Source organism: Mustela nigripes, chromosome 4, assembly GCF_022355385.1.
Source record: "Mustela nigripes isolate SB6536 chromosome 4, MUSNIG.SB6536, whole genome shotgun sequence".
Lineage (NCBI taxonomy): Eukaryota > Metazoa > Chordata > Mammalia > Carnivora > Mustelidae > Mustela > Mustela nigripes.
This window is the reverse complement of record NC_081560.1, coordinates 166979857-166998833: the sequence shown is the minus strand read 5'-3', so window position 1 is coordinate 166998833 and position 18977 is coordinate 166979857. Positions and strand designations below refer to the sequence as shown.

The following is an 18977-nucleotide window of genomic DNA, read 5'->3' as shown; positions in this document are numbered from 1 at the left end:
AAGCCGAAGAGACTTGGAAGGAATGGCTTTACCTCCCCCTGAGCAGTCCGAGAGGGCATTCTTCAGGACAATCCCCGTCCTTAAGAAACCCAGCTGTCTGGCCCCCTCCCAATCTCTGCCCTTCTCTGGCTCAACGGCATCTTGAGTTCAAGGTTAAACTCTCCTCCGTTATAAGAGACCAGCTTCTGTTTATGTCCAGCCATCCTCAAAATCTGGAGGAAGGCTGTTTTTCGGTTACGTTCTGAACTTGGTTTTAAGTGAGCTCTTGTGCTTGAAACCTTTTGGACAGTCAGTCGGGAAGTGTTTCTAGGGCACCCACTCTTGCCTGGCACCGTGCCAGCTTCTAAGGACTTGGCAGTGAGTGAAAAACAGACACAGTCTCTGCTCCTGACTTTGAAAATCTGATGGAGCTACTTACCCTTTCCCCTGAAAAATGCCGCTGTGTCTGTACATTTTGAAACACACACATCATTTTAGAGGGTTCGCGGATCCCCTGGGTGTCAGGGGAAACCCGGCCAAGGAAGCTTAAAGATCCATGGTTTTCCCGGTGAAGAAACTGTAGTGCCTGAGAGCACAGGTTCTTCCAGCCTGTGGGACAGAACCAGGAACTTCCCAGGATCGGGAGGGGGTCGCACCTGGGGAAGGCAGGGTCCAGCACGGTTTGTTGCCCATCATCTGGCTGGGCTTTCTGAAGCCATGTTTCTTGTTCTAGGCTCCCCGAACCTAAGGACAAGGCCCCCGCCTCGCAGAGAATCCAGCCTGGTGCGTGCACTGAATTTCTCCTGTTTTCTTGCCGCCTCCGGGGGTGCGCCGTGTCGGCTCCAGTTCGTTGACGGTCTCCTTTCAGTGCCCATCAGTCCAGGGGTTTTCCAGAGCCCTACTGGGCTGCCAGCTTTGTGGGGCCGGGGCAGAGAGGAAAGCCTGGGGATCTCAGCCATCCCAGGGCCCTCGCTGGACAGTTTATATTCAGAAACCCACTGCGCTCCAAAGCTAAGTCAGTGCATCGCAGCCACTACACTGGCAGACATAAACATTTAGACTGGCCAGCGGGAGTGTCCGGCTAGGGCACTGCCAGGGGCTGGAAACGGGGCGGCTGTCCATGTGCGCCTGGAAGCCTTTCAGCTCTGCCTTCCTGGCGCAGGAGTAGCCAATGGCTGCGGTGGATGCCGGAGTCGGGGAGGAGGAGAGCAGCCCAGTGAGCACCCTCCGGTTGGGGTACATAGCCAGGACTCGCGTGTGCCGAAAGTGAGAGGCTCAACTTGCTGGGATCCCTGGCTCCTGGAGGTGGGGGTCCCGGGGTCCAGACATCAGGGAAGCAGATATATATACTCGGGGTCCTGGGCTTAGGTGGCGGTGATGCTGGGCGGGCCGGGAGCTCTAGTACAGAGAACTCTCCTCGGGGGCAGTGGGGTGCAGTGGAAAGAAGGGCTTCAAGCCTGCCAGGCGTGGATTCATAGTCCACTTCTGACACTTGGGAACAGCGAGACCCAAGGCAAGTCCGTTACCTTCTGCGAAGCTTAATTTCCTCACCTCTGTGATGGGGACGGTGGCAGCCATCGCCTAGGGCTGCGGGAAGGAGGAAGTGGGGTGGTGTGTGAGGGTTTCTGTTTCCCGTGTCAGCTCTCAGAGGGACAGCCTGCCACACCATGTGGAGAAAGGTCTCGGAAGTCTTGCTGGGCTTAGTGGCAAGGGTCCCCATGATCGTGACCTCTGCCCTGGAGAGGGGAGAGCAGCCGTCTCTGGAGAGTGGGTCATCAGTAAGTGGGTTTTGAGGATTAGTCCCATGGGGATGGGACCACCCCCTGCCCTAGCCAGAAGCCCCAGGGAAGCTCCTGTGTCATGGTCCCCTTGAGTTTTCCATGACTAAATGGTGCTTTCTCCTGTCCTCCCGTCTCTCAGCTTCAGCAGATTATTTTCAGGCAGACTCGATTTGGGGAAGAATGGGGTCATTCTTTCCACATGGACCTGAGGCGGGGCTTGCGGCCACGGGGCTGCTGTTCCCAGCCAGACACGGCTGAACCCCACCTGGCGGGGCTCAGGGCTAGGCCGGGGCCTGAGCCACATCCACTCACGCACACGCCTGCAGGGCCCGACACCAGGGCAGGGCAAGTGCCTGAACTGCACCCGGTCCCTCAGACCAGCTCTCTCCTGCCCTTCACTCACTATGACCCAGGGCAGCTGGGCTGTGACTGGCAAGGTTTGGACACGCCGAGCCGTGAGGGATGCAGAAGGTTCCAAGCCATAGGAAGGTGTTGTAGAAGGAACGGTCAGCTCTGGCTTCTGTTTGTGGAGTGCTTCCTGTGTCCTTGGCTGGACCAGAAGTTATGTATATAGCTCAGTCCTCCTCTTCATGACCCATTTCACAGACAAGGAAATCGAGACTCAGAGAGGTCACAGGCTTTGCCCAAGGCCACACAGCTGGTGCGTTGCCGAGCTGGGATGAGAGCCCACATGTGTCCAACTGTAAGGCCGAGGTCTTTTGAGGTCTTCCTGTTACACCACAGCTGCTTCCCTCTCTCTTCCCGCTCGCCCTCCCCCCACACTTTTTGTTTGTTTTGCTTTAACCCCTTTGTATGATACTGGGACCTACCGAAAGTAATAGGGCGGCATGAAATCTGTTTTGATGAGAGCAGAGACCAGATGAAACTGGGGTGTCTGCTTCATGGGGACAAGGAGGCAGTCCTCGTGGTTCACTGTTAAATGCTCGGTGCCCTGGACCAATGTCTGGCACCCAGAAGATGCGCAAAAAATGTTCGTAAAGTAAACGAACAAGGCTCAGAAGCTATGGCCACAGCCAAATTCTGAATGTCGTTGACCATGATGCTTGGGATCAGTGTTACCAGTCCAGCACATTCTAACCTACCCACAGAACAGAGGGTCAGTTTTAGTCAGTGCTTGCCTGGCCATTTGGTATCATCGCGATGACCCACTATGGGCTCTCCTCACCCATCTCCACGCCCCCTTACACCCCTCCCACCTCCCCAAAGAGATGCCAGATGTCACCCTGCAGCCCTTCTCCTCAATCTAAGGATGTGACTCTCTTCCCACGGGGCACTTGGCACAGGCTTTGTTACAATGGCTTCCCTGATTTTTAATTTTACTGTGGGGACTTGGCCATTGAAGCATTTATGAACTGGACCTCAGAGATGTCGGGGTAGAAATTACTGTTACTAAAGATCATTTTGAAGCTCTGAGGCGTTTCAAATGAATCATTGGTATTAGTGGAAAGCCTGCTCAGGAGAACAGTCTCCTGAGGGAGATGGCCTGAGCCTCAGGTGACAGATCCTTTCTCAGGCCTGAGTTCCTGTGCCTGGTTGGACACACCACGTTCGGCCTCTGCTGCCCTTCAGGTGGCTTTTGTTCACTGAGCCCTTTCCTGCCTTAGGGGTTCCAGCTGCCGAAGCCGCCAGAGCCCCCTTCTGTTGAGGTGGAGTATTACACCATTGCCGAATTCCAGTCATGTATCTCTGATGGCATCAGCTTTCGGGGCGGACAGAAGGCGGAGGTGAGTCTGAGGGTTTTAAGTCATGCCGCTCAAAGACCTGCTGTGGTTCCCATTTATGCCTGGCTGGCAACATGGCAGGGGGGTGGGGGGCAGGAAAGATACAAAAGCAAGACCGTGGGGATAAAAATTGGCCTTAAGCCATTCTGTGCCATGGTCAGGGCCAGACTCCAGGACTCCTGTCTCCACCCAGCGCTTCCCTCAAAGCAGCATTTCCCAAAGCTGGCGGCGGGCGCTGGTCATGGAGGCACCTGGACACGAGGGTCTTCTGTGGCTGAGTATGTTTGAAGGACAGTGGGTTACACAAAATCTACCCAGTTGTATGGTTTTCATTGCAGAACTTATCAGAGCCTATGGTGTAGGGATGTCACTGTGCACCTCTAAGAGGAGGGGACTAGAATAGCAGCATTGCCCAGACCTACTGGGCCCCAGCACACTTTGTCTCCTAGAAGCACCTTGGGAGCCAAGATTCTGAAGAACTCCCATTAGCAAGTACCGCTGTTGGGAGACTGTGGTCCACGCAGCCGAAGTACTAAGGACCTGGGTTCTGGCCACGTCCACACCACAGGCGCTTCTGGCCTTTGATATGGTCACTTCTCTCCCCGGTCTTTGATTCACTTGTCTCTGCCAGGGTGGTAACAGACCCTGTGGTGCTCCCCCACCCCCCAGCCTGGCATTTAGGAGCTTCTGCTTTGTGGCCCTTGCAGGGGGCAGAGATCTGTGATATGGGTCAGTTCTCTGGAGTGACTCTGTGTAGTAATGCGGTTAAATCCAATTAAGACCCCCCACCCACCCACTGTCCCAAGAGCCCTCGGGCGGCCTCCGCCTGTGGGGATGGTGTCCCCGGTGTGAATGTTTTCAATCACATGTCTTGAATTTGGAACTGAATTTGGAACGTGCAGAAGCCATTCTGTCAGTGGTGCCTAGGTTTCCAAGAGAGCCTCCAAAGCTCACCATCTAACCAAACTATCATACTTGAGATCTACCAAATTTAAATTTTAAGTATGGGGTGGGCAGGGCAAAGGAAGGACTATAGAACCAAAGGAAAGAGAAAAGTCTTTCCTCTCTGGTGGGGCTACAGGGGGCTGATCTCAAGTAGAGCTTGCCTTCGGCAGTCTCTCTCTCTCTCTCTCTCTCTCTCTCTCTGCCTTCCCTGCACCTCTTGCCCTGGTGCCAGTTTTTCATGCTCCCCCCCAACCCCCAAATACCTCTTTCTCCAGGAGTGTCCCACAACCCCAAATTATCTTCCCTTTATGTTCCCCAGTCCAAATACAGCACCACAACCAGCATCGCACTCCTGGCCTTTAGCTGATCTCAAATTGTAGTTAAGAATGAAGCTCCTTGAACTAGTTTATACTAATATGGAAATGACTAAAAGACCCTCATCCCTCCCACAGGAAATCATTTAACCCAAAGAAATCCTTCCAGCCAGTGGGATTTTATTGGGACCCCACATGTAGTGAAATGACCACAGGCAGTAGGGACAGCAGGGAGGAGCTGTGCAGGGTGGCTCTGGGCACAGGCCCCACTTCCCAGTTCAGCTCACCTGCATCTTCCCATTCTCTTCTGACCTGAGACCCCTTTTCTATGCTCACCAATGGAGGACCTAGCAGTACTGGGGGTAGGATGAGGAGCAGTGGAAAACCTTTTTTTGTGTACCCATGGAGCCTTTCGCAAGTTGGATTCTGTAGGGACCAGAAGCGGTAGGTCCTCTAAGTACATAGTCTAGGGGGAGAAAAGGGGTCTGTGGATGAATAAAAGAAAAGGGGTGGTGATGGAGACTTGGAGGACCAGGGGAGAGGGTCTGGGGCAGTGGAAGGAGGTGATAGGGACCCGGGTTTGAATTCCAGCCCAGCATGTATTACCCTGGGTCACTTGCTTAGCAGCTCACTTGGCTCAGCTGTGAAATGAAGACCCTGCGTCCTAGCCTGGCAGGCTGTAGGGCCCAGCGATCGTCCCGGCTCACTGGTCTGCTCTGCCCTCCCCCAGGTCATCGATAAGAACTCAGGCGGATGGTGGTACGTGCAGATCGGTGAGAAGGAGGGCTGGGCCCCCGCATCCTACATCGATAAGCGCAAGAAGCCCAACCTGAGCCGCCGGACCAGCACGCTGACCCGGCCCAAGGTACCCCCCCCCTGCGCCCCCCAGCAAGCCCAAGGAGGCTGAGGAGGGCCCTGCGGGCTCTGCGGAGAGCCAGGACTCCCCACTGAAGCTCAAGTACGAGGAGCCCGAGTATGACATCCCCGCCTTCGGCTTCGACTCAGAGCCGGAGCTGAGCGAGGAGCCCACGGAGGACAGCGGCTCAGGAGACAGGCGGCCCAGCCAGGCCCACAGGCCCTCACCCGCCTCCTCGCTGCAGCGGGCCCGCTTTCGGGTGGGCGGCTCTTCAGAGGACGTGGCGCCAGAGGAGGAGACCATCTATGAGAACGAAGGCTTCCGGCCGTGTGCGGAGGACGCCCTGTCAGCCAGACGCTCCTCCCGGGACAGCCAGTCCCCGGGGGGCTCCCCTCTATCCCTGGCCAGGAAAAACTCCCCCAGATCGGGCTCCCCCAAGTCGTCCTCCCTCCTGAAGCTCAAGGCGGAGAAGAATGCCCAGGCGGAACTAGGAAAGAACCCCTCCTCGGCCTCTTCCTCCTCCATCACCATCAACACCACCTGTTCCTCCTCCTCCTCTTCCTCCTCCTTGTCCAAGAACAGCGGGGACCTGAAGCCCCGTTCCGCCTCGGACGCAGGCATCCGTGGCACCCCCCCAGTCGGGCCAAAGCGGGATGCCGACCTGAAGGCGGGGCTGACCTCGTGTGCCCGGGCCAAGCCGTCAGTCCGGCCCAAGCCGTTCCTGAACCGAGCAGAGTCCCAGAGTCAGGAGAAGATGGACATCAGCACTTTACGGCGTCAGCTGAGACCCACGGGACAGCTCCGAGGGGGTCTCAAGGGCTCAAAGAGCGAGGATTCAGAGCTGCCCCCCCAGACGGCCTTTGAAGGTTCCAGTGAGGGGTCCCGAAGAGGCTCTGCTGACCTCATTACCCCTCCAGCCGCCACACCCCCGTGTCCCACCAAAAAGGGACCGGAAGGGCAGGCCACCTCCTACACAACGTGTAGTGCCTACCAGAAAGTCCAGGACTCGGAGATCAGCTTCCCCGCAGGCGTGGAGGTCCAGGTGCTCGAGAAGCTGGAAAGCGGCTGGTGGTACGTGAGGTTTGGAGAGCTGGAGGGCTGGGCCCCTTCCCACTATCTGGTGCTCGGCGAGAACGAGCAACCCGACCCCGCTGGCAAAGAGCCAGACACGGTAAGCCCCAAAAACAAGCAGCACGAGGGCAAGTCCGACAGCCTGGAGAAGATCGAGAAGCGGGTCCAAGCGTTGAACACCGTCAACCAGAACAAGAGGGCCACGCCGCCCATCCCCTCCAAGCCCCCTGGGGGGTTCAGCAAGACCTCTGCTGCCAGCGCAGTGAAGCTGAGGAACGGTGTGCGGCAGGTGGCTGTGAGGCCTCAGTCGGTGTTCGTGTCCCCGCCCCCCAAGGACAACAACCTGTCCTGTGCCCTGCGGAGGAATGAGTCGCTCACGGCCACCGACGGGCTCCGAGGCGTCCGCCGGAACTCCTCCTTCAGCACCGCACGCTCGGCCGCCGCAGAGGCCAAGGGCCGCCTGCCCGAACGGGCTGCCAGCCAGGGCTCGGACACACCCCTGCTGCCCGGCCAGCGCAACGGCATCCCCGTGTCCCCTGTGCGCCCCAAGCCCATCGAGAAGTCCCAGTTCATCCACAACAACCTCAAAGACGTATATGTCTCCATCGCGGACTATGAGGGGGACGAGGAGACGGCGGGCTTCCAGGAGGGTGTGTCCATGGAGGTCCTGGAGAGGAACCCCAACGGCTGGTGGTACTGCCAGATCCTGGATGGGGCAAAGCCCTTCAAAGGCTGGGTGCCCTCCAACTACCTGGAGAAAAAGAACTAATGGTGGTGGGTGGGGGGCAGGGGTCCATCCAGCCTGGGTGTGGATGAGTGGTGGGATGAAGACAAAGGGGAAAGGGAAAGTGGGAGGGGGTGGGGGAGGACGTTAAACCCTGCAGAATTCGTGAGCTCTGCCGTGCTCCCTTCCGGGCTGTCCCCCGCTGGCTGGCAGGCAAGGTCTGGCGGGGACCCGCGCGGAGCAGGGAAGCCAGCGGGCACAGGCGCACCAGGCCTGGGACCAGAAGCAAGAAAGCTGAACCCCGTGTGGGCACCTCAGTGACTTGGCCAACAGACCCGGCGGCATTTGGGACAGGCCAGGTGGGAAACTCCGATTGTGCCTTGGCTGCGGATCTGGAGGGGGCCTCCGGGACCTGCCCCTGCCCCCAACCCCAGCCTGGTTTCTGTGGCTAGCACCTCGCCACTGGAGGTCGTCCTCGGATCGTCCTAAACCTGTATTAGTGAATTATGCTGGTTTCCCCGGGACTGCCGCCACCCACCTCGGGTGGCACTGGGGCTTGAAGGTGTCTCCTGGGAGCTCAGCCTCTTCCTGGGCCACGTCACCTGTCGGTGTATGTCGGTTCCGCAGGTGCCAGCAAGGACCACCTTGCTTACCCATCACTGTCCCTGGCCTTGAGAAGGGGGTCGACCTTGCCTGGGGCACCCCGTCCGTGTCGGACCAGCAGCCCCAGAGTTCCCAGAGAGGGTGGGCAAAGCCGTCAGTTTCTACACCGTCTGCACAGACTTTATTTTGGGTGTTTCTGGGTGGGCAGTTCTTTTGCATGTTTTGGGAGAGGTTTATTGATTTGGGGCTTCTATGTCAGCCCTTGGGTTTTGGTCTTATTTTAGGGGTTGTTCGGGGGCCCAAGGGCGGTCAGCCTTATGGGGGACAGGACGAGGAGCAGGTGTGGCTTTTCTGTTGTGCTCTTGCCGGGAGGTTGTTGGTTTTGTTTGCGTTTCACTTTCTCTCCCTTCACAAGCCAAAGTCCTTTCATTTGGTTTCCACTGTTGCGGACAGAACCCAAGCATGGCGTTTGCCGGAGGGCGTGGGCACGAAAGGCCCAGCTCCCTGACGCAGCAGGTGCCCCAGTGGGGGCAGAACCCCGCCCCCCAGGAGAGGGGAGGGGCGCATGCAGGAGAGAAGGCAGCTTTCAAGCTGCTGGGTGAGCATCCTTCTGCGTCCATTCTCCCACCTGGGCAGGACCAAAACCCTTCCTTGTGAACTGTGGAGCAGCACCCAGCACCCCCACCGAGGGCTGAGGGGGGCCCCAACTGGGCGGCCGCTGCCAGCCACCCCCTCACACATACACAGTGCCACAGGTATCCAAAAAGATGGAGGACCCCCAGGCTGGGAGCTGACCCAGTCTCCCCAAGGGGCAGTGCCCCCTGTGAAAAGAGGAGAGAATAAAGTCCCTGTCAACTGTGGGTTGTGTCTTTCAGTCGTTGACGTTTTGGAGGGGACCCTCTGGAAGCCTCAGCTTCCCTCAAGGACTCCCCCTTTGCTGGGAGTGGAATTCCACACGTGCCTTTTGATTGTGGACTGATCGGGCTTCGCGGCCACCGGCTCAGCTGCCAGAGGCCCGGACAAAGGGTTGGTGTTCTCTACAAAGGAGGAAAGGCCCTCCCTCTCCCCCTGCTCCCCACCCAGGCAGTGTATGTTGCCTGAAGGTCAGCACGGGACCCCGTGTTCCGTGCCTTCAGTATCCTACCCAGCGCCCCCGCCCCCGGAAGCCTCGCCTGGGGACCTCCCCAGCGCTCCTCCCTCGCTGTACACCGATGCCTGGCAGCTACAGCAAACCGTGCCTGTTCTTTGCTGACGGGCCATGGTGAGATTTGGTTTCCTTTTGCTTTGTGAGTTTGTTTAAAATTGAAATTAGTTCTTTTCTTCTGCTGGACAGTATTAAATAGAGCAGGATTCTGAGTTAATCTGCTAGGTTGCAGTACTAATGGTAGTGGTTTAGTGTCTTCCTATTAATATTATTTGGACTTATTTGAACAATAATGATAAAGAAGTGGTTCATTATTTGTTAATTAATGCACTTTACTGAGGTGGAACGGGAAGAAACCCAGAGAGCAAAGTGCATTCCTTAAAGATGCAGTATATACTTTTCTCATTTTTAAGCAGCACATATTTATTAAAAGAAGAAGAAGTAATTTATGATTATTTAAAATAAAATTTAAAAGTAGAGTGACTATTGGGTGATAGGACCTTCCGCGTAGCCGTCTTCCGGGGGGAGGGCCCCCGCGGCCTGGCTCCTCCACCGTCTCCACTGAGCCAGTTCAGCCAGTAACGTGCCCGCCAGGCCAGGGGGAGGAGCAGGATGCATCTGCCAAGCACAGAGCATCTCAGTTGGGACTGGACCACAGTGTTCCCCAGAGCCTGCCCTTCCTCACTGCGCTGCCCCGTGGGGCTCTCCAGCACCCACGAGGCCCACATTCTCTGAGCTCCCCTCTCTCTCCTCGATCCCCAGTGCTCTAAGCGATGGTCCTTAAACGTGACCTTGACAGTCACTCCATCCCATTCCCTCCTGCTACTGCAGCCCAAGAACAGGAGATTACTTTCCCGAAATCATGGAGCTAGTTAATGGCAGAGCACCCCACCGCATCCATCCTCGCCCTCCTTCCCAGGCCCGTTGTAGTTTATCGTGTGGTCAGCATGTTTACATGGTGACATCCAGCATGGCTGGGAGCTGCTCTGTCATCTAGGAGAAGTGGGGGATGCTGCCACCTGGTGACAGCGTGTAGATTTGGGGCAGTGGAAAGGGATTGCCATGCCCCATCTTCACACCTCACTCCGCCCCCCCCCACCACCATCATCCCCTGACTCACAACACAGCACAAATCCTGCAAACCCAAAGAGAATATGAATACTTGAAGCAAGAAGGGTGCATGCCAATCCCTCTCGGACACGGCCAGCGAGCGCCAGGCCTCGTGCCCCTGGACTCCCAGCCCCACCCAGGGCAAGAGGACCTTTCCCTGGAGCTACTGAGCTGCTTTGTGATGTTGGAGGGTCCCACCAGCAGCAGGTGGAGGGAGGGAGGGGCCTGCGGCTCTGACCCATCTGGAGGAAAACCAGATCAGACTAAAAAAGGAAAAAGAAAAATGAAATCTCAGCAGTGTCCAAACCCAGTTTCCCATTAGTTGTGATTGAAAATGTGAGATGGCATTGTATTGCTGTATACTGCAACTTTAATCATAATGAGCCCTTCTGAGGTCATTACTGAGCTTTATATAATGCCTGAAGATGCAGCGTTTGGTGCTTTTTCTTTCAGTTTAAAGACCCTTTTCTTTTATTATAAGGGGGGGAAAATGTCTTCATCTCTCTCCCACTTTGAAGCAGCGGGCCTGGCCAGGGTCCCTGGCCCTGCCACAGCTGTTCCCACTGGGCCGGGGGTCTCCGGAGGTGGCAGGAGGGACTGGAAGGGGCAGCCCCAGAGGCGAGCGTGCTGTCTGCCCCTGGCTGTGGCTCGGCCCTCCACCCTTGGCCTGGCCCCAGAGGCTTCTCTTTCTTAACTCTCGATTCTCCATCTTGACGAAGGCATTATATAGAATCGTTTTAATCACTTTCAGATGTTAGAGCAGCATATTTTACTGGTATTTATATCCATCGCTTTCCTCAGCAAGGCATGTTACTACTTTTATCGTCTAAGGAAGAAAGACAAGGGAATTTCGGTCGAGTGTTATTTTCATATTACTAGTATTTGCAGAGTAGGCGTAGAACTATTTAAGTTTAGACCTTGGTTTGGTAGTTTGTTTTAAGGAATAAAAGAAAAAGATAAAGTAGCCCCTACTTTTCCTTTTTTTTTTTTTTTTGTATTTAACTAATATATTACTTCTTTAAGGTTTCTCACCTCCCCTACCCTTCCGAATACTTTGCATTCTCAACCAAAAATGAAAACAATCTGAGAGGCAGGAAAAGTGCAATATTACCGGGGGCTGCCAGGGCTTGTTGGGACGGTGGTGGGAGCTCAGTGGCCCGGCGTGTCCGTAGGAGGACGTGGGGCTGTGGAGCAGACAGGTGACCTTCTGGGTGTTGATCTCTTAACCCTCCTCTATCCCCCCCGCCCCCCGCGAGTTGGCAGAGGGCAGCCCCTTTTTCTGTTGGGTGTTCTCCACCTAGGAGGGATTCAGGGATGTGGCTCGGGGCTCTTGACCTCCCGGGGCTCTGGCCCTTGGAGCAGAGCAAAGGACTCCAGGAACAGTTCCTTGTTTGCATTTCCATTACTTTTCAGCCAGCTGCCCAGAAAGACCTGTCTTAAAAATCACTCCCAGCAGCCCTGTCTCACCCCAGTCTTCTGATGTGTGGGCCATGATACTTTTGATGTATGTTTGAGTCTTTTTAAAACTACGTAACCTCAGTTTGGTTTATGGGCAGGAACCCTAGATGTAACCAAATCCTTTTTCGGGGGATGTGGGTGCCTTGAGCCCTACAGACCCCAGCGAGACACCGATTCCCACAAGCCTGCGGCTAGGCCTGGTGCTAAGCTTGGGCCACCCATTCATCTCAATGACTTCAGCCTGAGGAGGGAGCCCTGCCTCTTGCTTAACACCCTGACAGTTCCCAGAGGGCCTTAGGGAAGCATCCGAGGGGCCTACTCAGGTCTTTGCGGACAGCTTACCCCAACAGCCACCAAGCCGGCCTCCTCCTCACTTGGCGCAGGTCGAGAAAGCAGCAGGATGGGAAGTCTCTGGGTCCAAGCCCTTGGAGCTCTGCCCTTCAGGGCTCCAGGGACGTCCTTGCTGGCTTGTGCCCTCCATCTCCAGTACTGTATGCTTGCTGCTCCAACCCCTCGGTTTGGTGAATTTCTGTACAAACGTGGATCTGTGTGCCCAGAGGGGGGCCGTACCCCCGTGTGTGGGTGTCTCTCCTTGGAGTATATACATCTATATGTCCCAACTTTGAGAATCTCAATGCAGAGCTCTCTGGAAAGAGAATCACCCACATTGCTAAAGAATTGAAATTCCCTCATTTTTTTGAGGGCTGTGTGTTGAGAGAGAGTGAGTGTGTGTGTGTTGATAATTTCCCACTTGAACTAAATAACACGGGGTTAGAGAACAAATACCGGGCAAGCTGTCTCCATTTTATAAGTCCTTGGCATTGGGCAGGCCCCATGGGACTCGCAGTTTCTGGCAGCAAGTGTGTTATTATTCACACGTAATTTTGGCTGGAGAGTGCAATGTGTCTTTTTTTTTTTTTTTTTGTAATTATTTTATTATTTTGTTGGAAACTTCACACTGGCATTAACAGATCTAGCAGAAGCAGCCTAGGCCATCATCCCGGGCTCCAAAATGAAGCTGTGGAAGAGAGAAGTCACTGGGTATGGATGCGCTGAGATGGTTGAACCGGGTCACCACCTCCAGACGTGCTGTCCAGCAGGCTGAGCCCGTCCGCTGCCACCGTGCTTGTCATCGCTGCGGGAGGCCCTCGGTTCCTGTTTCTGAGGGTGGTCAGGCTGCTGGGGGCGAGAACGTGCTCAAGGTGAGGTCAGTACACCAGACTGCACGGCCCAGCTGAGCACATCATGGGAGCGGTGTGGGGTGCTTTTTCCCTTGACCCAACGGAGCTTTTGGCCTAAATCATGATCCCTATTTGAGGAAGCCTCGGTGGTTCTCAAGTTCTGCAACCAGAGACAGTGACAGGATGGGGCTACTGACCTACAGCCTTGTTTCAGGAAAAGCAGCCTCATTGGTTTTCGCTTCCCTCTTGTTTTGTCCTGCGCACCTAGATCCACAGCCAGAAGCTGGGCTCACTGGTGCTCGCAGACCAAGTAGAGGGCTCTACATTCTAGGGCCTTGATCCAAACCTGCCTGTGAGGTTGGGGTTATCATGCGATCTCCTTTCCCCAATCCTATCTTTTTAATCTTGGGTTTGCACTTGACCTTGACAATCAGCCCCCCCTCCCATCCCAGTCCTAGAACTTAGTGGCCTTAGAGAGTGGGTTTCTGAAGTGAAGGTCCCTCCTTTGTTCCCAGTTCCACCCTGGCTAAGGGCTGGACCTCAGGAGGCGAGAGGAATGGGGAGAAAGCGTGTAAGAGAATTGTTCGAAGGCAGAAGGAGGGCTCGAGCACGTTGGAGGCAAGCGAGAGTCACGTTGGAGTGAGGAGTGTGTGCATGTTTGGACTGGCTGGGGCTTACCGTCCCTTCCTGGGAAGGTGGCTTCCAGAAGAGGATGTCTTCTAGGCAGAAAGGGAAAAGTGTGAGAAGGCTGAGAGAGGATTTGGAGTCTGGAGTTTGGTCTTTATTCAAAAGAAGGAAGAAGTCAGTTCTGAGTGTTTCAGGAGAAAGACAGCAGGTACAGAGGGAATTTACTGATTCAGCCTCCAAGGGTCCAGTCAGAGCAGGGTGAAAAAGCCCTAAGATTTGGCCAGAGAAACAGACAACCTGAGGAGATAGCTACTTTCTGGGCTACAACCTGGATCACCAGTATGCTGGTAATGAATAGTCACTCATTTACTTAGTGGAGATGGGAACTTGCTAGCAACAAACCAGTCTTTGAGTCTGGAGGCTCTGGCTCCAGAACATTCCTCCGTCTCCCAGGTTACCAGCAGGTTTTGCCCACATCCCTTTGTCTAATCCAGAGCTAGCCTCTTAAATTGCTTGAACTGGTTAGAGTTCAAGAGTATTGGACAACCCATTGACCGTAATGGGTTGTCCAGTAATGACCCATGACCCCCAAGCATGTCTGGGAAGGAAGTTGCCTCATTTTTTTTTCTGTTGACACCAGTCATTCTGGAGTATCTCTCCTGATACCTGCGGTAACTTGGTCTGCTGAGCTGGCTGCGCAGGTGTGACTCAGAAGAGAGGGGGGCCACACACACTCCTGCATGGACAGGCCCTTTCAGTTTCCATGGCCTGTCACCAGGCCACCTTTCCGGAAGCACCTACTTAGGAGAGAGAAGGGTAAACAGAGCCACCATTCTTGGATCTGCAACTTGTTTTCTGCAACAGGTTTTCTTGAAACCCGGGATACAGTCTAGGAAAAGGGTTTCACTGACTGTTCCTGAGAGGTCTGTGGGAAGGTGACTTCTGAGTGAAGATGGGAGTGGCAGGTCCCTGGAGTATGGTTTGGGGAGCGTGTGGTTGCCTATGAACTGTTGGGTGTCTCTGGGGCCCCAGAGCTTTGGGGAGTCCTTCACAGGGCCCACTGAGCCCCTCACAGCTCCTGGTGGGCTCTGCAGGGTCCAGAGGAGGCTGTGCCCTCTTCTACCCATAGCAGAGAAACTAAAGGTTAAGGCAGTGAATTCAGTGCAGTCGATTTGAGTGCTAAAACATTTCCAGGATCAATGGTGGTGCTAAACTATCTCCATGTTTCTAATATTTTTAATAGTGGGTTTTTTTTTTTTTAATTGTTCTCATCACAAGAATGCAGTGTCCTTGGGGATGGGACGTAACCCCTTGGCCTGCCACTTTCCAGGTGTCCTTTATCCTGTTGACGGGACTCTTTGGTCTGCAGAAAATATTCTGTCTTGGCATGCTTCTAGACTGTAAGATTTGGGTTGTTTTGTTTTGTATTTTGTTTATGTTTACATCTTGTATTTCCCTGAAAACTAAATAAAGTTTTTGGCCTTTTTAACTGAACAGAATCACCTCTTAATTCTCCCTGCCATCAGAAATGCCATCTGGCTGCATGGCAAAAAGCACCTTTTGCATCCAGAACACAGCATGAACTGCACGGTCCCGGGCCCCTCTGAGGACACTGGAGGGGCGGGGGGAGGCAGGCCACTTTTGTTGGTGAGAGCCATGCTCAAGTTTCCCTTCCTCCCCACCCCCATACCCCCTTCCCTGCCTATAGGAAGCTTCTGGGCTATGGCCAAGGCTTAGAGAGGGATGCAGACCTTGGGGCAAAAGACCCACATCCAGCAGGCCTGCCTGGCCCCTCAGCTTGGAGCCCCGGGCACTCCCCAGCTTTTGCTGGACACCAGTAAACAGGGCTGGGCTGTCCTTCTGTAGGGACCAGAGCACTATCCCAGGAGAGACGACAGGAAGGCAGGCATGCTCTGTGCTGGAGTCCCAGCCCCAACAGATGAGCAAGATTCCCACACTGTGCCTAGATCTGCTCCACCACTCCCAGCTTCGACAGCCAACCAGGTATACTCAGTACATCGAGAAAGTTTCACTAAAGGTCCAGGGCCAGAGGCCTCCCTTTTCTAGGCTGCTGTCACCCCGTCAGTATGGGCCCCTCCTGACCTGCGTGATGGATTTGTCATCCTCCCATTAGCCCCTAGGTGGCAGTGCCACCCCACAAGGGTGTAGGGCCAGGTTTGGGCCCACCTGAGCCTTAACAGAGAGCTGAGGAGGCCTCAGGGACTCTGTTCCTGCCCCTCACGGATCCAGGGATCTGAGGGCACCAAAGGGCAATGGCTTCTCTCTTTCAACTTACAAGGCTTTCCTGGCATTCTGGCCCCTGCTGTTCAAGCCCCCAGGTCATGCTCCTGTCCCCCACTCCAGGGAGTCTTCCCTGCTTGTTGACACCCGACCCTTCCCCTTCCTCCCCAGCCCCATCCTGGCCCTCCCTCCCCAGCCCTCCGCACAGCACAGCACAGCCCTCAGGCTGGTACGAAATCACCTTTATTCACAATCACAGCGACCCAAGTTCACAAAGGAGGCAGCAACTATCCCAGCACTAACAGAGACAGTGACACGGATGGCTTCCTCTCCCCCAAACCACAGGCCACACAGCTCCTACATCTAAGACCTTCCCTTGCCTCTGAGAGGAGACTCCTGGTGGGACAGGGCCACCACCTGGCCCACCCTACCCTCGACTCCCACGGAGGGGGTCTCCAGGGTCAGTGACTGGGAAGTGGAGACCCACAGTGGAACTGTGACTTCCTGGAGGCCCACTGCAAGGTGGGGGCAGTCAAAGGCCCAGGCTGGCGTTCTGACCCCCCCAGTGCTATCCCACCCAACACCCCAGAGCATCCCCTCACCAAAGAAGCCCCAGGAGTCCCACAGAAAGTCTGCTCTCGTCCCCAAACAATCATTTTACAGAGGTGCCTGCTGAGGCTGAGGACTCTGACTCGGCCACGACCACCCCGCTGCCCAGTGGCCAGGTCTAGAATCCGAATCCCACACTCTGCCAGCCACAGAAGGAGCGGTCTTTGATGGGCATGAAAAGCCATCAGAGGGGGCAGAGGGTTGGGAGGCTGGGGGGAAACCAGGCCAAGAGTGTGGGAGCAGGCGCCAGCCCACAGTCTGTTGGGTAGGGCTGGTGAGGTGGGACAACTAGCCTAAGAGCAGGGGTCGGGGGGGGGCATGCCATCCCAGAACCAGAAATAACCCACAGTGGCGAGGACCTGGCCCCTTCCCTCATCTTTCCTGAGGGTAAAGAGCCTTACTAAGAACAGCCCCCCCAACCCCTACTGCGAGTAGGCCCTCTCAGCCCCATTCCCTGACCCAAGCTCGACTCCCCTCCTTCAGCCTTGCCAGAACTGCGTACCTCCTTGTGGAAGGGGGAGCTCCCTCCTGACATAGCTGAGCCAACTCTGATGACCCTGCTGCAGCCCGGAGAGGAAGGGCACTTTGAGGCTCTGGGAGATCCACCAGCCTTAGGACACTAAGGAAGCTCAGTTTATCTCCCTAAAATAGACACACTTGGACAAGAGTCCTCCCAATTCAGCCTGTTTTTATGGAGTTCTACTTCATGGTAAGCAGAGATGGCTATGGACTTGGGGCTGGAGCCTGGAGAAGATTCTGAGAGCTACCTCTGCAGCCCTTTCTCGCCAGGCACTCTGCACACCAGGGCAGCATTTCTAGGGGCCCCAGGGGATTGGCAACTCAATCATACCCCCCCAAAAAACAACCTGCAAACCAAATAAATAAATAAATAAAAATAAGAAAAATGGCTGGTGTTACCCCCAGGGTACCCCACCCCCACTCCAGGGTCCTGGCCTCACCTGGGGATACTACAGTCTGAGTAGCAGCCAGGCCCAGGACAGCACTGAGATCCGGGAGGACAGGTCTCAGAGGGCAAAGGCAAACCTGCTCTTAGAGAACCTTCCAGAAGACGGGCACTACTCTCCGGCCTACAGCAAGGCTGTCCCTGGGTGGCAGCATCTGGCAAGATGACTGGGGCAGAAAGGCTATGGCCAGGAAGGGCCCTTCTGCATCTCAGCCAGGGCACAGGGTCAGAGACCCAGGCCTGTCCATCCACCCACCCTCGGTGAGTGGGAGAGGGGCATGGCATGGGCGCTGCAGCCTGCCCAGGGTGAGAGGTATCTGCCGGCCGTACCCTGGCCGTCAGGCCTGAGGGGCAAGGGAGAGAGGAAGAAGGTGGGTACAGGTCAGAGAGTAAGGCAGCAGCTGGGGCTACCTGCCTGGGGCTGCTGTGAAGCAGGTTGTACCCTGCTCAAGGACAGCTGGCTGAAAGAACAAATGGAGACTGACGTCCAGGCCATACTCCGAAGGCCCTAGCTCAGGGACACATCTGCCCAGAGGAAGGGACATGTTTTCTAATTCTCACATGGACTAGAGGACTTCTTAGAAATCTGCCCCAGATGGGGAAGGATTAGGAGAGGCTGAGACCCCCATTTAGCCCCTCGGCATGCAGGGTAGAGTGGGTGCAGAGAAGGGAAAGACAGGAAGAGCACGGACTCCTCCCCTCCCCTCTGCTCGGCAATTTGTTTCTGCCCCTCACCTCCCTGCCTGATACTCCCTTTCTCCCCAAACCTTTGAGGGCCTCAGTTTCCCACGTTTAATGAAGAAAGGAAGAGTTTCCAAAATGCGGAAGAAGAGAAGGTGCCCTGTGGGCTTGCCCCTTGGCTGGAGTGGGGCCAAAGCCTACGGAGGCAGGCGTGCAGGCTGGGGCGCCACGAGGGGCTAGGAGCTGCGGTAGGTCTTGATAATGTCCTTGATGGGGCGGCGGCAGATGGGGCAGCAGGCGTGCAGGGCCTTTTTGAGGCGCAGGCCACAGGCATAGCAGAGGCACATGTGGCCGCACGTGTAGATGACCGTGTCCACGGCGTGCTCATAGCAAATGGTGCACTCATCGCTCCACTGTCCTGTGCCTGGGGTCACTGGCGATTCGGGCAGGCTCACTGGGGAGTTGGGGGCCGTCCCTGGGGACAAGGGGACACCAGTCAGCAGGTACATGGTCCAGTCTGGCCCCAGGTTCACGGGAAGAGAGCCCCCGGTCTCTTGTCCCTCCATCGATTAGCATCTGCCTGTTTCCCCTGACAACCCACTTCCTGGGTGTGGGAGGCCCTGATGAGGGGCCAGGGTGCCCTTGAGGCAGTGAGAGGAGAAGAGGGGTGGAGGAAGGCCCCCGCTGAGCTATCCTTTGTTCTTCCCAGTGTGCTAGAAAGTGCTCTGGAGAAAGGTGCCCAGCTGAGGGACAGGGTGGGATTCACCCAAGAAATCACCACCCGGGCACCTGGGTGGCTCACTTGGTTAAGTGACCGCCTTCAGGTCAGGTCATGATCCTGGAGTCCCAGGATCAAGTCCCACATCGCGCTCCCAGCTCCATGGGGGGTCTGCACCTCCCTCTGATCTTCTCCCCTCTCATGCTCTCTCTCTCTTTCTCAAATAAAT

The 18977-nt window shown here is 55.7% G+C and overlaps 2 protein-coding genes across 3 annotated transcripts in view; one reads left to right on the top strand and one right to left on the bottom strand.

Moving 5' to 3' along the window:
- SH3PXD2A (SH3 and PX domains 2A) overlaps positions 1–15024 on the top strand; it is a 231666-nt gene extending 216642 nt beyond the window's left edge. The window contains 4 exon segments of the mRNA XM_059398493.1: positions 713–762; positions 3386–3505; positions 5492–5629; positions 5631–15024. Of these exon segments, the coding sequence (XP_059254476.1) occupies positions 713–762; positions 3386–3505; positions 5492–5629; positions 5631–7457 (2135 nt within the window). The 3' untranslated portion in view covers positions 7458–15024.
- A 977-nt stretch (positions 15025–16001) lies between these two features.
- The window catches only part of NEURL1 (neuralized E3 ubiquitin protein ligase 1), a 78800-nt gene continuing 75824 nt past the window's right edge, over positions 16002–18977 (bottom strand). For both annotated transcript variants that reach the window (XM_059398490.1, XM_059398492.1), the window contains exon 6: positions 16002–18505. In XM_059398490.1, coding sequence (XP_059254473.1) covers positions 18267–18505 — 239 coding nt within the window. In that variant the 3' untranslated portion in view covers positions 16002–18266. The remainder of the gene's footprint in view (positions 18506–18977) is intronic.